This window comes from Monodelphis domestica, chromosome 2 (assembly GCF_027887165.1).
Source record: "Monodelphis domestica isolate mMonDom1 chromosome 2, mMonDom1.pri, whole genome shotgun sequence".
Classification (NCBI taxonomy): Eukaryota; Metazoa; Chordata; class Mammalia; order Didelphimorphia; family Didelphidae; genus Monodelphis; species Monodelphis domestica.
In genome coordinates this window covers 143,230,472-143,251,944 of record NC_077228.1, presented here as the reverse complement: position 1 = coordinate 143,251,944, position 21,473 = coordinate 143,230,472, and the positions used below count along the sequence as shown (strand labels likewise).

At 33.7% G+C, this 21,473-nt stretch overlaps 1 protein-coding gene and 1 long non-coding RNA gene across 8 annotated transcripts in view; both read right to left on the bottom strand.

The window, feature by feature from the left end:
• LOC130456836 (uncharacterized) overlaps positions 1-20,400 on the bottom strand; it is a 38,418-nt gene extending 18,018 nt beyond the window's left edge. The window contains exon 1 of the long non-coding RNA XR_008915856.1: positions 1,132-20,400. This is a non-coding gene — a long non-coding RNA (uncharacterized LOC130456836). The remainder of the gene's footprint in view (positions 1-1,131) is intronic.
• Positions 1-21,473, bottom strand: part of AKT3 (AKT serine/threonine kinase 3) — a 443,431-nt gene that overhangs the window by 336,791 nt on the left and 85,167 nt on the right. For 4 of the 7 annotated variants that reach the window (XM_056814176.1, XM_007481547.3, XM_056814178.1 and 1 more), the window contains one exon: positions 20,408-20,568. The exons of 2 other annotated variants lie outside the window; for them this stretch is intronic. In XM_056814176.1, coding sequence (XP_056670154.1) covers positions 20,408-20,453 — 46 coding nt within the window. In that variant the 5' untranslated portion in view covers positions 20,454-20,568. Of the gene's footprint in view, positions 1-20,407; positions 20,569-21,473 lie in introns of those variants that run through there. One more of the 7 variants, XM_007481548.3, reaches the window with a different exon arrangement.

Genomic DNA, 21,473 nt, shown 5'->3' with positions numbered 1-21,473 from the left:
AAGTCTCTCACATTCTGGTGATCAAATCAAGTTGAAGGTCTTTTCTTTAGCCCGTTTATTAGGTTTTTACTTTCACCAGAAACACCAAAGTTATCTTTTATTGTAAACAGTTTTAGTTGAAGTTCTATCCTTTGGATAAGGAAAGGAAGGAGAAATATTTTATATAATCAACAGGTAAATACAAAGATGTCCTCATCTCCTAAAAAAACACCAAGTTGAGTCCTTTTCTAAGGGGAGGAGAGAAGTCAAGGTTGTCTTCTATATTTTAAAAACCAACTACCAGCCTGAACAGCAGGTATTTTTTTTCTTCACACTGATATTTTTTTCCCTCCTTAGTACAAAGGTGCATTTTATTTCTCTCAACCTCAGTATCCAGTTCTGTCAGTTTCACTTTAATAGTCCTTCAGAGAAATTCTTCCTGAGAAGGCAACTGAGGTTTTTAGGTAGAAATCTTTCATTTTCACTTTTTCCATGTCTCCTACAGAGAATATTTTGTAGGAGAGATTTCAATAATTTCACTTTCATCTCAAAGGAACCTAGATCATATTACCTGTAGTCTTATTTAATAGTAGGATAAAGTTAAATTATATATTCTCTTCTACTCTGATTCTGAGTCCAGAATCTCAATGATTCTGAGTCCAGAATCTCAAGACACGATCTATTTCCCAAAGTTTTTCCAACTCTTTAGAAATAGAAAATATCCCTCCCCTCCTCAGAACTCACAAGTCACTCAGTTTGACTAACAGCTAGAGCTTAATTCCATTATATCTTGCATTATAGTTGATGAAGTTCATTTTGCTTTCCATTCACCCACAATGGACTGAAAATTCCTTGAGGGAATGAACTGCATTGTATAACTAATTGTATAACTTTGTATAACTAATAGTTGGCCATTAATAAATGTTCCTTAAATTTGCCTATTCAATCTGAGGTCAAAGAAGTTCTGTTGAGATGTATTTACTCAACTAACAAACATTATAGTGAAGATAAGATTAACTCTCCCCTTGTCTATTTTTAGCTAATCAAATCAAGAACATAAAGTACCCCTACTTAATAGTAAGCAAAGAGAATTCATGAGTCACTTACTAGATAAGCTCACATCTTCCCCCAGTCCCCTCCCCACACACATACCGTGCTAAGCAAACTGAAAGACTGCCTTTGATTTCTGTGAAGAAGGGGGAATGACAGGAAGTGACATGGAAAAAAGGAGCATAAAAGAAAGAGACCACAATGGTCTAGATTCATTCCTTTCCTGGCTTCTGGAGAGATTGGTTCCAGAGATTCATTTCCTTCCTGGCATTTGCAGTGAGTAGTTGAGATTCCTGCTTTGGCTTTGGAAGAGTCTTTCAAAACAGCTCCAACAATCTAAGTAAGTCATTATATAATGAATAACCAAACCAAACACTTTCTGTAGACTAAAAAATGTAATATAAATATATATTACTATTTTTCAAATGTCTATAGATGAAATTATGATCAATACAATGTAAATTAACTTAAAAGGAATACTGAGCTTCTCAATCAAAATCTGGTTAAATATCTACATAACAGAATACATTTAAAGTAGCAAAAAGCAAAGGGGAAAGAATAGAATTTGGAATTATAGTATAACTCAGGTTGAAATCCTGGCCCTGCCATTCACTGTATTTGTGACAACCTCTCTGGGCCGCAGTTGGATTATATGACTTCTAATGTCTAAAATCTACAATCATATAATCATGATCTTAAGATTTTTTTTAATTGGAAGATGAGGCTTAAAGCACCAACTTTTCCACTTATTTGCTAAATGACCCTGGGCAAACCATTTCATATCTATGGGCTTCATTTGCCTTATCTGTAAAATTAAGGGGATTGAATTAAATGATATAAAAAGTCTATTTTATCAGCATAGTTCATCAGCATTATTTAAATGCCTATGTAAAACAAGTAAAGATGTAATGCATTTTTGGTAGCATCTAAGAGACCACAATGGAAAATAAATCGAATATTAAAACTGGAATTTTTTTTAAATGACAAGTGTAAGTAAACACAATAAAAGCAACTGATAAAACTCAGAAGAATGAGATACGTAAACATTTAATAAATCAAAATAAATAGAAAAGTTAGTACATCCTCCTAACAAATCATCCTATAACAACACTTTGATCCTATCAACATTGAGCATTTATTTTGTTTAATGCAATGTATGAGGTATTGGGAATACAGAGACTACGAAGGGGGGAAAGTCTGCACTTCCCAGTGTTTAAACAGCTAAATAAATATAATATATTTTGAGGAAAGAGAAAGCACTAACATCTATGGGGATCAGGAAAAGTTTACTTATATGTTAGTTAGAAAAAAATACTACTATTGTAAAGACAACAGTGATATTAGATTCTATCGCTAAGTTCAAAGGAAAGAGAATCTTAGTCTTGAGAACCAAAATTTATTCATTCGATCCTCCTACTAAATCCTGAACGAGATGATCACTGAAGATATATGTACTGATATGGGAGTACAGGTTTCCCTCTGGACACCCCAAATTAAAGAAGTGTTCTAGGTAAAAAGGGACATGAGGAATTCCCTTCTAGGAGCATCCATCCATTCCCCCTTTGGACTTTCCTCTAGATCTTCAATTAACATAGATATTAACTTCAGGGGTTCACTCTGATTAGCATTGTGAGGTACTTACTCTAATCATCCTTTGAATTTAACCCCAACCTCCCAACCTCAATGAATTACTTCATTCCTAATCAGTTGATCTCCTCTCCCCCCCCCCCTTTTTCTTATCCTATAACCCCTGTTGTGAAAGGGGCATAAAATCCCCTTACCTCATCTCAGGAAGGCAGTGTCTACCTTTGCACACTGTCTCCAAGCCATTTCAACATGACTTCTAAATTAATAAATTTCTCTTTATTTTTAAGCTAAGTTTTTGAGTCTTGCATTCTTGCAAAGTATAACCTGTCACAATCCTTGGGTTTTTAACATAAAGCTCTCGAAACAATGACAGGTCAATTCTTTGATCTGTCCATCCAACTGCATAGCACAGTTTAAACATTCAACTGTGGACAGTTCAGCTGAATTCATATTATTATGGATCCCATTCAGAGGATCTTCAGTGTTTTAGACCTTGAAGCATTCAAAATAATAGTACCCACCAGTATGAGCATCTGAAGAACTTCAATGGGAGATCTGACTTACTCACTTTACATTTCTTGGCAGACTGTATTAGACAGCTTCTAAGGTCCACTCCAGCTATAAATATAAAATGCTATGAACTTTACTGTTCCTGGATTTTATCCTTCATAATTCCTTCCTTCTAACCGCCTTGACAATGCCTCCACCATCCCATCCTGTCTTGCCTTAATAGCCAACATCAGCTTAAGCTTCCCACAGGTCTCCACACTTCTCTCCTTAATTGTTGCTGCCATCTACTGGAACTCTCCTCTGCTACTGGGGCTTCTTTGAGAGAAAGGTGGGGAGAGAAGAAGATAACCAGGCCAATATTTTGTGAGATTTCAGAGGCCATGCTTTAGGAGATAATCAACATATTTTCCATTCTTTTTATTAGTAAAAAGATACTTAGTGTTAACTGGTTAAATGATACCAAGGTGCTAATCATTAAGTCAACCAATACAAAGGAAAAGGCTAAATTGTAATTGGCAATTGATATTTTAGGAGAACAAACTAGAAAAGGGCTTTAAGGCATTAGCATTAGGAAAATATCCCCAAACCCTTAGGATATCCTGAAAAAAAAATGTAAATTTATAGTGTGGAAACCCAAGTTGCCAGTAAGACTAGAGACTGATAAGGCCCTCCCGGAGCTCATAAAGGCTACATAAATATAAATAGAACCAATTTTTAAGTAAAATGTTTTCCTTAATACTTCACCATTAGACAGCTAATACTTCTGTCCATGAAAAGCTTCATAATGTTAAAGAATAACATCCTGGTTTTTAAAATAGGAATAGTTTTTTAAAGTATTTAAGAAACTCCCTGTTCAGATCAAAATGCCCCAGAACACTAGACTTGTGATCAAACATACACATATTTTTGTTCATATTTAAAAGTCACACCAGTCTAGGCTACTATAATCATTAGAGCTCACATAAGACTGATTCTTATTAGTATATTTAAAAGGTATAAAAACTATCCACAAACAATTGAATCTGAATTTCAGCATACTTTTTTACTCAGTGTAACAGATGCCTAAATACTTTGTCTTTCTTGGAAGTGTGTTAAACTATTTCAATATTTCAGACAATCTGTGAACAATATCACTGACAGGTTGTGAAGAAACGTTGATTACTAAATATCCAAGACTTCTAATTATTTAATAAAATAACAAGTGAAAAATATATTACAAAAAATTATATTTCATTTGTTCTTATATAACATGCAAATTTAAGATGTTATTACCAGAATGCTGGCTGCCAGGTAATCTTTTTTAAAACTCTTGCCTTCTGTCTTCATATCATTTATAAGACAGAAGAACAGCAAGGGTTAGGCTTGCCCAGGATAACATTGCTAGGAAGTATCAGAGGTCAGCTTTGGATCCAGGTCATCCCAACACAAGACCTAGCATTCTAATCCACTGTGCCACCTAGCTACTCACCCCTCCCTTATATTTTCAGGTAATATAATTTTATTTGACTCTAGTAACTTATGAACCAGAGAAAAACACACAATAACCAAACGTCCTGAATAGTTCCCTCTACTCCTCAAGAGACAGAACAGTAAAGAGAGGGGGAATTGCCAATTTATTATGTGCTATTTGTGCACTACAACAATTAATTTAACTGCTGAAATTCTTAATATGAGATTTTTGTTCAATAGCCAATGAGTTCACCCTCTATGAGATGAAAACAATAACATTCATATTGCCAATATTCCTATAAATGAAATAAAAACATAAAAGAAGTTGAATAAAATGAAATGATAGTTCTAGAACTATAATGAAGAAAGAAAAAAGAATTGATTTCATCATCTGTCAAGGTGTACTAAAAAACAACATTTAAGAAAACATCTGGTCATATTACAATGCTCATCACCAAGTACAATAAAAGAGACATATAAATAGAGCAGTGGGATTGAACAGAAGTTTAAAACCCACTTAAGCAATAATGCAGCTATGTGACTCTTGAGCAAGTAAATGACTCAACCTCTCACCTTCAGTCTCTTCATCTATAAAAAAGAAGGTAATAATAATGGCATTTGCCTTACAAGGTTATTATAATTACATGAAATAACATTTAAAGCATTTTATAAAACTTAAGTACTTAAAGTAGGCAAGCTAGCAGTAACAGTACTAGTAACAAACAAGAAAATCTCATGCAGATTGTTATAGCTAATGAACTAACATCTGTTGCAAAGGACATTCTACAAAGAACCTGAAAAGATGTTACAAACCAAGTCATAATATATTTCAATATTTAGTGACTTCAATGAAAAATGTAAACAAAGGATGATGCAAAAACTACATTTGAAATTAGAAGTTCCAAATCAATAAATGAAAAAAGCTAAAGAATTGTAAATCACTGAAATTCACTCCTCTTTATTAATACTTTCTACAAGACCATAATGAATATATCAAACAATTTTGTTTTGCTTTTCAATTTTAAAACAAAACTCCATAGTTCTTAACAGACAGGAAGTGATTGATTACAGGAGTCATTTCTGAGTCAGCTGTATATATGTATAATTAAAACAAAACAAAACACCAAATTACAAGAAAACAAAGATGAGAAACTATGTGATTTATTACAGAAATTCTAACCCAAACTGTTTAGTCAACCTCAAAGAATAGAAAATAGAAACCCCACTATGTCTTGCCAAAATTGCTTCTGATTATCACTATTTTCTAGAGAAATAAAACTGATACTAAGATGAGGCATAAAGAATACAGACTAATAGTTAATATAATTTCCAACCCAATCAGATATATCTGTAGGCAACAACACGGATTTTCAAAACAAGGTAAATAAAGGTTGAAAAAAACTACAAAGAACAGAATTTCACATAAAGGATAAGTATGAGGATTAGACCTCTGATTTCACTGGTACAGGTAAAATGAGCAAATTCCCTCTACCAGTGCAGGTCACTTTCTCTGCAACTTCTTGTCTTAGTTGCCCTAAGCCCTGCCCTGAGGGGTTAAGAGTGATGGCTTAAGTGCCCAGTAAGTGTCAGAGGCAACCCTAGAATACAAGTCTTTCAGACTATAAGATTATCTCTCCATCTATAATATCACATTGCCTCTCTCATTGTGTCTCTCATCAATTCAAATAGCCAAGAAAAAAAATGAAGAGAACATAAGATTTCAGGGAGCTGGGCTTGAGATCTAACAAATGCTCCAAAGAATATACATATGTAGGTAAATCTTGGAGAAAAACATATGTGAAATGGAATAGATGCCCTAATGATTTTCTATTTTTTCTGTTTTGTTCTATTTTCACTGATGACATCAAAGAACTAGTGCATTCTTTATTTTACCATAACTATCCCATATAATTTATGCAAGGAAGTAGTAGTGGAATTTAATATGAAATTGGAAAGAGTAGAAAAAACTGGCCAAATATATGAAGAAGACATTGCTACTAGCAATGACAAAATTTTAAAGGTTCTCAGAATCTCTTAAAAGGTAACCCACATTGAATAAAAGATTCTGAAATCAGATTTCCACTTAAGCGCAGAACATTTTGCCACTGCTGAATACTTGAAGCAAAGGTATGATGTGATTGATAGAAGGTGAGCACTCTGCTGCATACTTATCTAAGACACTTATTAAGGTGGTGTCAGAGCTTCCTCAGGAAGAGACATGAGTCCAGAAACATTAGGAGACAGAAAGCGGGAATATGTGTATATACAGATATATATGTATATATGCACATATACACACATATATAAATAATATAAGGAATAAGGAATAAAATAAGGAATATAAGGCTCCTATAAATGTCCCTGTTTTCTAGCTTATCTCTAACTTTCCCACTGATGAGATTGGGCTCTCTCCCCGTTTGAGCTGAGATACTATCTCATTTATAGCTTGAGATTTCATTCACAGTTGCATATTTTTGGTTATATTCTAATTTGTAAAACTTTCCTGATTTCTTTGTGCTATTTTGCTTGGATAAAAGAGTTTACTCACTATTTGTGATGATCTTTTGTGTAAACAGCATTGGATGGAAAGGTGCTAATACAAAAAATGCTTCCACAAAAGAGTATCCATGGAAACAGTATTCCTTCTGAACTCAGACTAGTAGCACTTTTGGCCAGAGAAATTTCAGGGGAACAGACATAGTTCTAGCCCAGTCGACTTCTCAGAGATAGAGAAAAGAGTGCCCAGCCTCATGGGTACTTCTGGAGCCAGACTACTGGCTTTGTTCACAGCTTTGACTTTCCTCTCCAGAGATGTAGTGGGAATAAACTAAGAATAAGGCTTAGCAGAGCAAGACTGATAAGATAGCTGAGAGTTCACTAAGGAGTCAAGAAGGAGAAAAGATTAATGTAGATACTACAGGAGAGATAACTTAGAAGAATTGTACTGTAAGGGGTTGAGGGAGTAGACAGAGGTCATTGTGGGGATGAAGAACTGGGTTTGGTAAGGGAAGGTAGAGGAAGAGGTGGAATGTTCAGATAAGGAAATTTGAGAGTTCATGATGATCATAGTAGTACATTTATGGCTGATGACAAGATCAAGGGTATGAATATCTTTGTGTGTGGCTGAGCTGAACTGGAGGGGCAGGTCATGGAAAATGAGTAAATTAATGAAGTGGAAGATTACGGTACTGATAGAGTAATAATAAGAATGCTGAAGTCTTCTCCTAAGAAGGTAGGACATGGGAAAGGTGCTGAACTCTGAGGAAAGAAGAATGTCTTGAAGGTCTGTAGATAAAAGCTATCCTGATTTTGACTAAATGGTAGATATGGATTTTTTGAACCTCAAAATGAAATGTCCCTTAGTGATGGTGACAGTGGGGAACTTGGAAGTGGAGATAAGGAACAAGATGAATTCCATTTCCCCTTCCTTGACTATTGAGTCAGGGAAATGAAAAGGCAGCCAGTATTAGAAAAAGCAGTAGTCCCAGGTGTATTATCAGGAAAGAGTCATGCTCTAGTGAAAATCAGAAGAAAAGGAAAAGATTTAAGCTTAAAGCAAGTTTGCTGCCTATAGAGCAGCCATTCCAGAGAGCACAGTGGAAGAAATAGATAGCTCTGAAATGAGACATTAAGAGGAAGAGGATTTGAGGTGAATGGAGAGAAGAAAACAAGCAATGTGGAATGGGGTTTGAATGGAAACCTGAAGTGAGTTAGAAACACTAGGATAGGAAAAGTACAACCAGGGGGCATGTGATAAATATTAATGGAAGAATTTAGAAAGACTATCAATGCTAATAGTGCAGTGCTATGATTATCTACAAATTATCAACCCTCACACAACAGATGCCCTGCTTTATAACAAGTATAATCAAGCCAAACAAATCAATAAATTGGCTTTGTCTGAAAATGTTTTAGCTCATTCTTTTTTAAGAGGTTGAAAGCATTCTTCAACATCAATCTTCTGAATCAGAGTTGGTCACTCTGTTGATGACAGTTTTGAAGTCTTTCAAAGTCGTTTCCTTTATATTACTGTGGTTATTTTGTAAATTCTTCTCTTGATTTGAATGACTTCACTCTGCATCAGTTTCCCTGAATCCATTACATTTATCATTTACATATCATATTTGTATTTGTCAAGCATATTTTCAAAGGGATTTTATTCACTAAAAACTTTTCTGTCCCCAATGAAACCTACTTTCTCACCATCTGCTCTCTATTTGGCCTCCTTCAAGCTGATTTCCATTTGACAACTCTACTTAAAGTATCCTATGAAAGTCACCTATGACCTCTTAATCAATGTATCTAATAGTTTTATTCCAATCCTCACACTCATTGACTTCTTTGCATTAAATATGCTATTGCCTATTCTCTTACTTTTAGATAAGGAATTCTTTTTTTTTCTTTTTAACCCTTACCTTACACCTTAGAATCAATATTGAGTATTGGTTCCAAGGCAGAAGAGTGGTTAGGGCTAGGTAATGAGGGTTAAGTGACTTGCCCAGGGGCACACAGCTAGGAAGTATATGAGGACAGATTTGAACCCAGGACCTCCTGTCTCTGGGCCTGGCTTTCAATCCACTGAGCTACCCAGCTGCCCCCTAAATGAGGAATTCTTAAGCTGAGGTGAACTTTCAAAAATTCTTTTAATAATTTTATTTCTAGCATTAGTTTCTTTTGTAATCATATGTATTTTATTTTATATATTTAAAAACATTATTCTGAGATGGAGTCCATAGGTTTCAACAAACTTCCAAAGAAGTAGATGGGCACAAAAAAGCTTAAGAACTCCTGATCTAAATACTACCTCTTTCTGATGTACCATTTTATCAACATCTATCATCTTTTACTATATTGTTACCTATGTTATAACCCTTTATTAGAAATTAAGCTTGACATTTTATATAAATACTGTATCTTACTTAAGGCCTAGAAGTATTAGGCATTTTTTTTTTGACAGGATGGGAGGGAGGAGTTTACTTTCTTAGTTTATCTAAAGAATTACATAGCAAATTCTTTGACATTTAAATTTACTTATGAAATGTTAAAATATAGAGAAATTTAAGGGCCTTCTTCCTCTTCATGCACAAAATGAAAGAATAAGAGAATCTAAGAGTTGAAAGGAATCTCAGCAGCTGCCTAGATCAAATCACACACAAAATAAATATCTATTGTAACATACCCAATTCAGACTGCTTGAAGAACTCCAGACCAAGAAACCAATCACTTCTCAAAGCACCCAATTTCACTTTTAGATCACTCTGCTACCAAGTTTTTCATCACATCAAGCCCAAATTTGCCTCTTTGCAACTTCTACCCATTACTCCTGTCCTAATTTCTCCTGTAGAACCAAACAAAACAAATACAATCCCACCCACACCCAGTTCTTTCAGCTAAACCTCATATGACATAGATTCAAGGCCCTTTATCACCTTGGCTGCTTTACTTTGGACATTCTCCAGCTTATCAATGTCCTTACCCAAAATTAAATACAATATTCCAGATTAGCTCTGACAAAGGCAGAGTGATAATGAACTATCTATACTATAACTATAACTACAATGAACTATCACCTCCCTATTCTCAGAATGTATGATGAATTTAACAAAGCCCAAAGATTATATTAATTTTTAGCTGTCATAATCACACTGCTATTTTACCTCATATTGAACTTTCAGGTCTTTTTTATAATTGAGCTATGTAACCATACCACCCCCATCTTGTATTTGTGAAACTGATTTCTGTGCCCAACTATGAGATTTAACATTTATCGGTACTGAATTACATCTATTTAATTCAGTCCAATGCTCTAGTCTTTCAAAATTATTTTGAATCCTGCCTCTATCATGCAATGTGCAAGTTAGTTTTGTGACACAAATTTGATAAGCATGTTATCTATGCCTTTAACAAAATATATCAAGCAGCACAGGGCCAGATACAGAACCTGCAACACTCCAATGAAGAATTCTTGCCATGCTAACAATGAACTCTGAGTCTGACCATCCAAATAGTATTAAATCTAACTGTATTATCATTTAATCCATATTTCTACATCTTATCCAAAAGATGAGTATAAGATGTGTTTTTAAAAACTTTGCTAAAAACGAGTTACTAAATTTTTTGTTTGATCTTTTGAGCTCATTAAAACATTTTCAAATTTCCCAGAGATAATATGGTTTCTAAGTAGTTACTAAAATCCTTTGCCTCAAGAATTAGAGAAAAATTTGGCAGTATGCAATTACAAACCATTCTTTTTCCTTCTGGGCCTCATTTTCCTCATTTCAACTCAATTCAATTCAACTGAAGTAGTCATTAAGTGCCTACTATATAAATAGCACTAGGCTAGGCTAGGTATTGGGGATAAAAATACAAAACAAATTAACTCTTTCCCTCAAGAAGTTTACCTTCTATTGAGGAGTGTAAAATTGAGATTTGAACTCTGGACTTCAATCCCCACAAGTCCTTGCTCCACTTCCCCAAAATGCTTTGTAATCTCACGGAATTCTGAGGTGGGCGAGATCGAGAAGGTACTTAAGCTGATTGCAAAGGCTTTTGAGCTCTCTCTCTTTTGGACTTCCATTTTGGGGCAGACGTGGCTCTTTCCATAATGTAGGTGAGGTCTTGTCTAGGCCTCCCTGGCCTAGGCACATTTTCCTTATCCTGTATTTTCTTTTAATCCTTAACTTTTAATAAACCTCTAAAAATATAATACTCCTTGTAGAAAGAAATTAATTTCTACATGCCTCAGTCTCCCCTAATCATTACAGGAGATATATCAAACACAAGTATATGAATATAAAGTATATATGAAATACTAAAAACACAATTTGAGAATGGAGAACGTCCTAGTAACCTAGAGGAAAAAGGATATATGTAAGAGGAAGCACCTGGACTATTATTATTCTTTGAGGATAATTAGGTATCTTATTAGAAGTCAAGAGAGAATCCTTTATAGGCATGATGAACCATTCATGCAAAGGCACAAAGATAAGAGATAGAATATCCTGTACAGGGATCATCTAATGGGCCAGTCTAACTACAATGGAGATTACCTGAAGAGTAATAACATGAAAAGATAGGTAGAAACCATTAGTGCAGAGCAATGATATCAATCTCAAATGTAAAATAGGAACTTTGGGCTGCACAATGACTTAGTTTTAAAATATGTTTTATTGAATTTGTATTTATTTTTAAATATTTCTCAATCAAATTTTAATCTGATTCCAGTGCACCTTGGAGTGTTGAGCTCCACATGTCTGACACCTCTACTGTAGAGGGCTTTAAAAGCCAGGGTTAGGATTTTATGTTCATTTCAGAGGCAGCAAGTAGGGTAGGAGGGCATGACTAGAACTGTCTATTAAGAATCTCAGTAGGGGGCAGCTGGGTAGCTCAGTGGATTGAGAGCCAGGCCTAGAGACAGGAGGTCCTAGGTTCAAATCTGGCCTCAGATACTTCCCAGCTGTGTGACCCTGGGCACGTCACTTGACACCCATTGCCTAGCCCTTACCACTCTTCTGCCTTGGAGCCAATACACAGTATTGATTCCAAGACAGAAGGTAAGGGTTTTAATAAAAAAAAAAAAAGAATATCAGTAATCAATGGGTCAGCTATATAGAGGATAAATTACCAAAAGGACAAACTGGATGCAGAGAAGCTACTTAAGAGGCTAGTTTTAGAGTCAAAACAAGAAGAGATAAAAACCTAAAACCTTAGGTTTTAGGAGTGGAGAGAAAGAGATTGAGAGGTAGTATGACAAAATGACAAGAGATCAAGAAAGTAGATTCAAGGATATCTCTAAGGATGCAAATCCACATGACTAACAGCACAATGTAGCATCAACAAATATGGAAAGTCTAGAAAAAGGTCCAGTTGGAAAGAAATGAGAGCCATTTTGGACAAAACAAGTTTGGGATAACATCAGGAATGGTACATCATCTAATAAAATGAGGAGTTTGAACTAGATATCTTCAAGCTTTAATATACATATGATTTAAGATAGTTGTCATAATAAAAATATACATACTTGAAAATGCCCAAAAGAGAAATCATTATCTGTCCCCATAAGCCTTCCTTACCACCTGTATTCTCTATTACTATAAAGAGTATCATTATCTTCCCAGTCCCTCAGGCTCACAACCTAGGGGTCACTATCTCTCACTCCTCATATCCAATCTGTTGTCCCCTTCTCTCCTCTGACAATGCCACCCACTCTACTGCAGGCTCTTAACTGTTCACACCTAGATTATTGCATAGCCTTGCTTGAGGGGCAGAGGAGAAGGCTGTCTGCCTGCCTCAAGTCTGTCCCCATTCCAATCCATTCACCATTCTGTTACCAAAGTGACTTTCTAATGTGCAGGGCAAATCATGTCACCCTCTAATTCAATAAGCTCCAGTGGCTTCCTATTGTCTTTAGGATCAAACACAAAATGCTTTTTTAATTCAAAGCCCTTCATAATCTATCTCCTTTCTACCTTTCCAGTCTTCTTATGCTTTACTCCCTACCTTATACTCTTCAATCCAGTGACACTGACCTCCTGGTTGCTTCATGAAAAAGATACTCCATCTCTAGTCTCTGAATATTTTTGCTAGCTTCCCCCCCTGGCCTAGAACATTCTCCCTCTTTTATTCTACTTACTGACTTCTCAGGCTTCCTTTAAGTGCCAACCAAAATCTCATCTTCAGAAGGAAGGCTTTCCTAACACCTCTTAATTCTAGTGCTTTCCCTGTTATTATCCTGCATATAGCGTGCTTTGTTTATATTTATTTGCATGTTGTCTCCCTTTTTAAAGTACTGTGAGTTCCCTGAGGACAAGGATGCAATAAAAATAATAAATAAATAGGGTACATGGAGAGCCAAATAAAAAATTAATTGGAAATTAAACAATATGATTCTCCAAAACTAGTTAAAGAATAAATCATAGAAACAATTAATAATTTCATTGAAGAAAATGACAATGATGAGACATCATTTCAAAATCTATGGGATCCAGCCAAAGCATTCATTACTCAGGGGGAAATTTCTATCCTTGAGTTCATATATTAACTAATTAGGGAGGCAGAGGTCAATGAATTGGACATGCAAATGAAAAAAACTTGAAAAAGAACAAATTAAAAATCTCTAGATGAAAACTAGAAATCCTAAAAATTAATAAAATCAAAAGTGAAAGAACAATTGAATTAGCAAATAAGACTATTTTGAAAAAACTAACAAAATAGACAAAGTACTGGTCAATCTAATAAAAAAAGGAAAGAAAAAAAAACAAATTAACAGTATCATCGGTGAAAAGGGAGATCTCGCCTTTAACGAAGAGGAAATTAAGGCAATCATTAAAAACTATTATGCCCAATTACATGGCAACAAATATGGCAATCTATGTGATTATGGATGATATGGATGATGATTTGGTGATATGGATGAACATTTACAAAAATATAAATTGCCTAGATTAACAGAAGAAGAAATAGAATTCTTAAATAATCCCATATCAGAAAAAGAAATTGAACAAGCTATCAAAGAACTCCCTAAGAAAAAATCCCCAGGGTCAGAAAGATTCACAAATGAATTGTATCAAACATTCAAAGAACAACTAATCCCAATACAATACAAACTACTTGACATAATAAGCAAAGGAGTTCTACCAAATTCCTTTTATGACACAAATATGGTACTGATTCCAAAGTTATGCAAGTCAAAAATTGAGAAATAAAATTATAGAACAATCTCCTTAATGAGCATAGATGCAAAAATCTTAAATAAAATACTAGCAAAAAGACTCCAGCAAGTGATCACAAGGGTTATTCATTATGATCAGGTGGGATTTATACCAGGAATGCAAGGATAGTTCAATATTAGGAAAACCATCCACATAATTGACCATATCAACAAGCAAACCAACAAAAATCACAGGATTATCTCAATAGATGCAGAAAAAGCCTTTGACAAAATACAACACATTCCTATTAAAAACACTAGGAATAGAAGATCCTTTCCTAAAAATAATAAATAGTATATATCTAAAACCATCAGCAAACATCATCTGCAATGGGGATAAACTAGAAGCCTTCCCAATAAGATCAGGAGTAAAACAAGGATGCCCATTATCACCTCTATTTTTTAACATTGTACTAGAAACATTAGCTGTAGTGATTAAAGAAAAAGAAATTGAAGGTATTAAAATAGTCAATGAGGAGACCAAGCTATCCATCTTTGCAGATGATATGATGGTATATTTAAAGGATCCTAGAGACTTAAATAAAAAGCTAGTCGAAATAATCAACTTTAGCAAAGTTGCAGGATATAAAACAAACCCACATAAGTCATCAGCATTTCTAGATATCTTCAAGACATCTCAGCAGAAACAATTGGAAAGAGAAATTCAATTTAAATATCACCAGAGACAATATGAAATACTTAGGAATCTATCTGCCAAGACAAACACAGGAACTATATGAACACAACTACAAAACACTCTCCACACTATTAAAACTAGATCTAAACAATTGGAAAAACATTAACTGCTCATGGGTAGGATGAGCTAACATAATAAAAATGATCATCCTACCCAAACTTACTGACTTATGTAGTGCCATACCCATCGAACTACCAAAAAACTTTTTTACTAAATTAGAAAAAAAAAATGTAACAAAGTTCATTTGGAAGAACAAAAGATCAAGGATATCCAGGGAAATAATGAAAAAAAATGTGAAGGAAGGTGGCCTAGCAGTCCCAGATCTCAAACTATACTATAAAGCAGTGATCATCAAAACAATATGGTACTGGCTAAGAGACAGAAAGGAGGATCAGTGGAATAGACTTGGGGTAAATGTCCTCAGCAAGACAGTCTATGATAAGACCAAAGATCCCAGCTTTTGGGACCAAAACCCACTAGATAAAAACTGCTGGGAAAATTGGAAGACAGTATGGGAGAGTTTAGATTTGGATCAACATCTCACATCCTACACCAAGATAAACTCAGAATGGGTGAATGGCTTTAATATAAAGAAGGAAACTATAAGTAAATTAGTCAGATCTTTGGTAAAGTAAAGATTTTAAGACCAAGCAAGAGTTAGAAAAAAAAATCACAAGATGTAAATAAAACCAATTAAACCAAAATTAGAAGGGAAACAACAAATTGGGAAAAAATCTTCATTACAAAAACCTCTGACAAAGATCTAATTACTCAAATTTATAAAAAGCTAATAAACTGATTGTACAAAAAACCAAGCCATTCTCCAATTGATAAATGGGCAAGGAACATGAATAGGCAATTTTCAGATAAAGAAATCAAAACTATCAATAAGCACATGAAAAGATGTTCTAAATCTCTTATAATCAGAGAGATGCAAATCAAAACAACTCTGAGGTATCACCTCATACCTAGCAGATTGGCTAATATGACAGCAAAGGAAAGTAATGAATGCTGGAGGGGATGTGGCAAAGTCAGGACATTAATTCATTGCTGGTGGAGTTGTGAATTGATCCAACCATTCTGGAGGGCAATTTGGAACTATGCCCAAAGGGCGACAAAAGACTTTGATCCAGTCATAGCACTGCTGGGTTTGTACCCCAAAGAGATAATAAGGAAAAAGGCTTGTACAAGAATATTCATAGCTGCGCTCTTTGTGGAGGCCAAAAATTGGAAAATGAGGGGATTCCCTTCAATTGGGGATGGCTGAACAAATTGTGGTATATGTTGGTGATGGAATACTATTGTGCTCAAAGGAATAATAAAGTGGAGGAATTCTATGGGGACTGGAACAACCTCCAGGAAGTGATGCAGAGTGAGAGGAGCAGAACCAGGAGAATATTGTACAGAGAATGGTACACTGTGGTATAATCGATTGTAATGAACTTCTCCATTAATGGCAATGCAGTGATCCAGAACAACTGGGAGGGATTTATAAGAAAGAATGCTATCCACATTCAGAGGGAAGACTATGGGAGTAGAAACACAAAAGAAAAACAAAACAACTGCTTCGATTCCATGGGTTGAGGGAGATATGATTGGAGATGTAGACTCTAAAGGAACATCCTAGTGCAAACATCAACAACATGGAAAAAGGTTCTGATCAAGGATACATATAAAATCCAGTGGAATTGCGCGTTGGTTATGGGAAGAGATAGGGGAGATGAGGGAAAGAATATGATTCTTGTAACCCAGGAATAATGTTCTACATTGACTGATTAAAATTTTCCAAAAAATTTTTAAATTAAATTTAAAAAAAAAGTAGTGATATCCCCATTTTACAGATCAAGGAAACTCTAGAAACTTAACTATTAAGTGTCCCCAAAAGTTGTGGTACTTAGATATGAATACATAACTGCTGTCTCCTATACTTCTCACACAGAGGATTAATGTAACCAAAACAGACACCATCCAGAGAAACTGTCAAAGAAAATCCAAACTGCCTCTTGTTTTCTCAAGAATATGACTATACCTGAACAATACTTAAGAGTTGAAATTAGAAGAACAAATCTGGTACCAATGAGAGTGAAAAGTATTAGCTAAATTTTAGGCTTTCAATGTAATTAAAAATAACATCTGACATTCATATGTCTATACTCAATTTATAATACCAAAAGTCAGAGTGAATTTTTCTAACAAGCCATGTGATAATACAAAATCACTGCTACAGTGAGACTAGTTTGCTGCTGTGTAGTAAATAGAAAATGGTTCTATAGTTTTCATTTTTCTTAATTTCTAAAGTCATGATCTGAAAAAAATATAACTTGACTAGTCTACAACTAGAGTAAAATTTTGATAAAATATCAGAACTTCACAAAAACGTATTATTTACCTGCATCTTAATTTGCATATAGAATTAATCTGTTCAACAAACAAATTCCCAATTCTCAATATTCCTACTTTGAAGTCACTACTACTAGTTTAGTTCACAAACTCCATTAAATACAACATTTAAAAGTGAAGCATATATTTTCAGATAATAATGCCCTTAAATATTACTGAAAATGAAAACACAATTACATTGTAAGGTACAATATAATCCTGGAACTTATTTTTGAGAAGAAATCCAAATTATCTAGAAGCACACAAAGGTTACAGAGAACACAGCACTAATATTAAATTATTTAAATGTCAAAGTTCTAAGAAGTGCACACATTTTTGCACAGTTTCATTCATTAAAAATTTTAATAATAAAATGGGCTTAGAATTACACAAAAATACATATCTAATAATCTTTATGACTAAGGTAAGTACCAGAAATCATTCCCAGGAAAAATATCCTCTCTTCAAGAGATAGCGGGGCAAAGGGTGATGGTAGAAGGAATGGGAAAAGTGAAGACAGATTTAGTTCACTGGATCTAATTCCAAATTACCCACCATAGTTATGGCTCAGTTGTACAAAATAAATTACAAATAGGATGATAAGATATCTTGAATAGTACCTTTACTCTCTGGTAGAAATTTTGATCAATTCTATATAAGTAAATAACAATAAATGTACAAACACCAAAAAGCATTTTTGAAAACTGTAAAACCCTATATTTATAATATTGTAATTTGCATTTTTTATGACATTACTGTTCCATACCAGCTAAATTTCCCACATGATAAAGCACTTCTTAGATATCAATAAGTATCAGCCTTGTTTGCTTTAAATTTAGACATAATGAACAGAAATACATTGGCCACTATCAGCAAACTTATGGTGTGGAGCCACTATACATCATATTAATGTATATTTTATATTTATGCCTTTTAGTGATGCTTCCTGAAATGAAGCTCAGGCTAGTACTGAAGTGGAAGCTATAATAATCTGTTGTTAATAAAGTGTTAAACAATAACATAATCCTAATTTCTACATACATAATAGAACAATAAAAAGTTAAGAGTAATCATTTTTCCAAGCTCTGAAAAACTTATGTAAAGGGATTTTATTTAAAAGAATCTATTCCTTATAAAGAATAATATTTCAAGATTAATAGTCACTGATACAGAATGAGCTATGTAATTCTTCAGCTTCATATTTACATCAGAAATACAAATAAAATTAGATTAGGTTGAGAGAACATATACTGTAGAAATTGTTTACAATGCTTGATGTGTATCAAGACTGCTTCTATTGAATATGGGGCTTTCTAAATTGAATCAAGGTATATTCAAATCCCAGATAGAATCTTTTGTTAAGTTGAATATCTCAATAACAACTGTATATCTCAGCTAGCATAACCTTAGTAATGTAGAAAAGGTGGCAATGATTTCTTAAATGGAAGGCCAAATTTGCACATTTTTCTCCAGTAATTCAGTTGAGATAATCAAGAATATGGTAAGCTATTACCAATGAAAAGATTCATTTGTTAAGTCATCAAACCTGTTATGACCATGGAGAAAGCACAAGAAAATTTTAGATGTAAAAAAAAGTACTTTCTAAAGAATAAACATCATTTCAGGTGTGTTCTGCATTCAGTACCAAACTTTGAAAGTATATTTTAAATTATTTATAATATTAAAAATCGTATAAAAGTGCTTCAATAACACTGGTTTCTGTGTGCATGTATATATAAATATATATATGCATATATAAATACACTCAAGCATAATATTTATGTATTCATATTATCCATAATTACTTTTTTGGAAAATAACAGACAAGGAAACTTTTAGTAAACACTGGTTCTGAAAAATAGATGATAAAATCAGTTCTTTCTTCTCAAAAGTGAGTAGAGGTACTAAATATAACATTTATTCACTGTATCAGTTAGGTTTACTTAATTTTTCTTTGTGACAATGGGGTGAGGATCAAGTGGAATACAAAGAAATATCCGTATAAAAAACACATTGGCATCAATATAACCTTTTTTTAAAAAAAGTAGAAAGGTATCAACTTAGAAATCTTTTTTTTAATTCTATGAAGAATCTCATGTCTGCCAATAATTCCTGACACAAAATAGCTACACATGAACTTAAAAATCCTAAGAATGGAATAGTTCCCATCCCCCTCAACATGGTCATATAAGTAAATGGTAATTGCTTAGCCACTACACTAATGTCTCTAGTTTTCTAATAACACATTTATTACATAAGCAGGTCTTTTATGAAGGACAATTTAATTTTTTTATTTAATTCATTTTTCTGCCAATAAAAATGACACTTTTTAATTATTTTGTTTAAATTATGAATAAATTTATTTCTAGAAATCAAATAGATTAACAAAATCAAATAGAATAACAAAAACTAAAACTTAAATTAAAAAACCCTAAAAATACTTTGCCATCCAAGACTTCCCTTAACCACACATAGCATCAGTTCCCAAGGATCTACATATAAATTGATAATCTCCCACTCATCCCCACCAAAAATTAAAGGCCCATAAAAAGTTTTTTAAACCACAGCATCCAAATAACCAATGAATTACATTAGAAGCTTTTTTTTACATATGTGCACATGTATGTGTGTGTATTTTAAAACTGTTAAAAGTTAAAATCACTCTGAGCCACTTATTCAGAATGGAACACTTTTGGCCACCTTGGAAAAACACAAAAAATTAAAATTACTTCAAAACACACATACAAGGTACATCTGAAAGCCAAAAAGTCAAGTTTAATTTGCTAGCCAAATCACAAATTATATATTCAAGAATAACAAGAGATGTTTTCAAACATAAGCCAACACCTGAATTGTAACGCATAGCAATATTTTTGTCCAACTAAGAAAAAATATACTACAGATCACAAGTTTCACTTTATCAACTAGATAAGATAAATGCCAAACATTATATTTTTCTTCTCAGGCAATTCCCAAGAGATCCCTAACTATTATCAACAATTTAATTTTTATGCTTACTAGTATTTTCAGTTTTGTTGAGCACTTACCCCTCTTCTGAACCCAACCTTCTTTCACAATGGTAACATCGCTCATGATGGCTCCCCTCTGAGCCCTCAACTTCAAGAAAAGATACTTTGAGATATCAGCTTTGGGGTTGGGATTCTCTTTTGCTGCTGCTGCCCTTCCCACTCTCTAGTGATGACTCAGCCTGGAAGGAAGTATTGAAGAAAGAATTTCTTTTTTTTCCATTCTTGCAACTGGCACAGCAATAACAAACAACTAATTCTTTGTAAATGTCTTCAACTGCCTGACCCCACATAAAAGTTTGGTTTTTCAAACTAGGGAACTTATTTATTAAATGGTTCTATAATGAATGTACTTCCGTGATCTTGTGACATATTTCAACCAATAATGAAACTTTGGACTTGAGAAGTTAATAGAAACAATGTTAAGAAAATCAATGTAATACATAAAGCTTTGTGTTCTCAAGAATAGAAAATAAAGGTCTGAAGGTAGTCCAAAAATTAATTTTTTCTCAAAATTTATGAAATTTCATAACAATCTGAATGTTTTTGATGTTCTTCAGGTGAAACACATACATATTCCAAAAGCTCAATATTCCTTAATACTTCAAGAATTTATCATATTTCATCAATGTAAAATGTACTTCTACATACACATAACATAGCCTCTCAGCACTTTAGAAGGCAGTATTCATTAGTTACCACGCATAGCCAAAAATTCTTCACTAACTCTTTTGGAGTCATCACAAAATAAACCAATATATGTAGATATATATCTATACATACACATGAGTGTGTCTATATATGTATATACGCATGTATATTTATTTGCAAGGGAGAATATATTAGGGAGAGGAGGGAAATAATGAGTTCAGTTTATAGAATGTTGATTTTGCCATGTCTGTAAGACATCTTTCTAGCAATGATGATTCATTAAGTTATTTAAACTCTCTATCTTGTATGTAACTAGTTCCTTTTTAATACTAAATGCACAAATTTTAAGGTTCCTGGTTAGAGATTAGGTTTCAATCTAAATCCTTGTATATGTCTTATATTACAGCATGCTTATAATTGTTTGTTAATATCATAA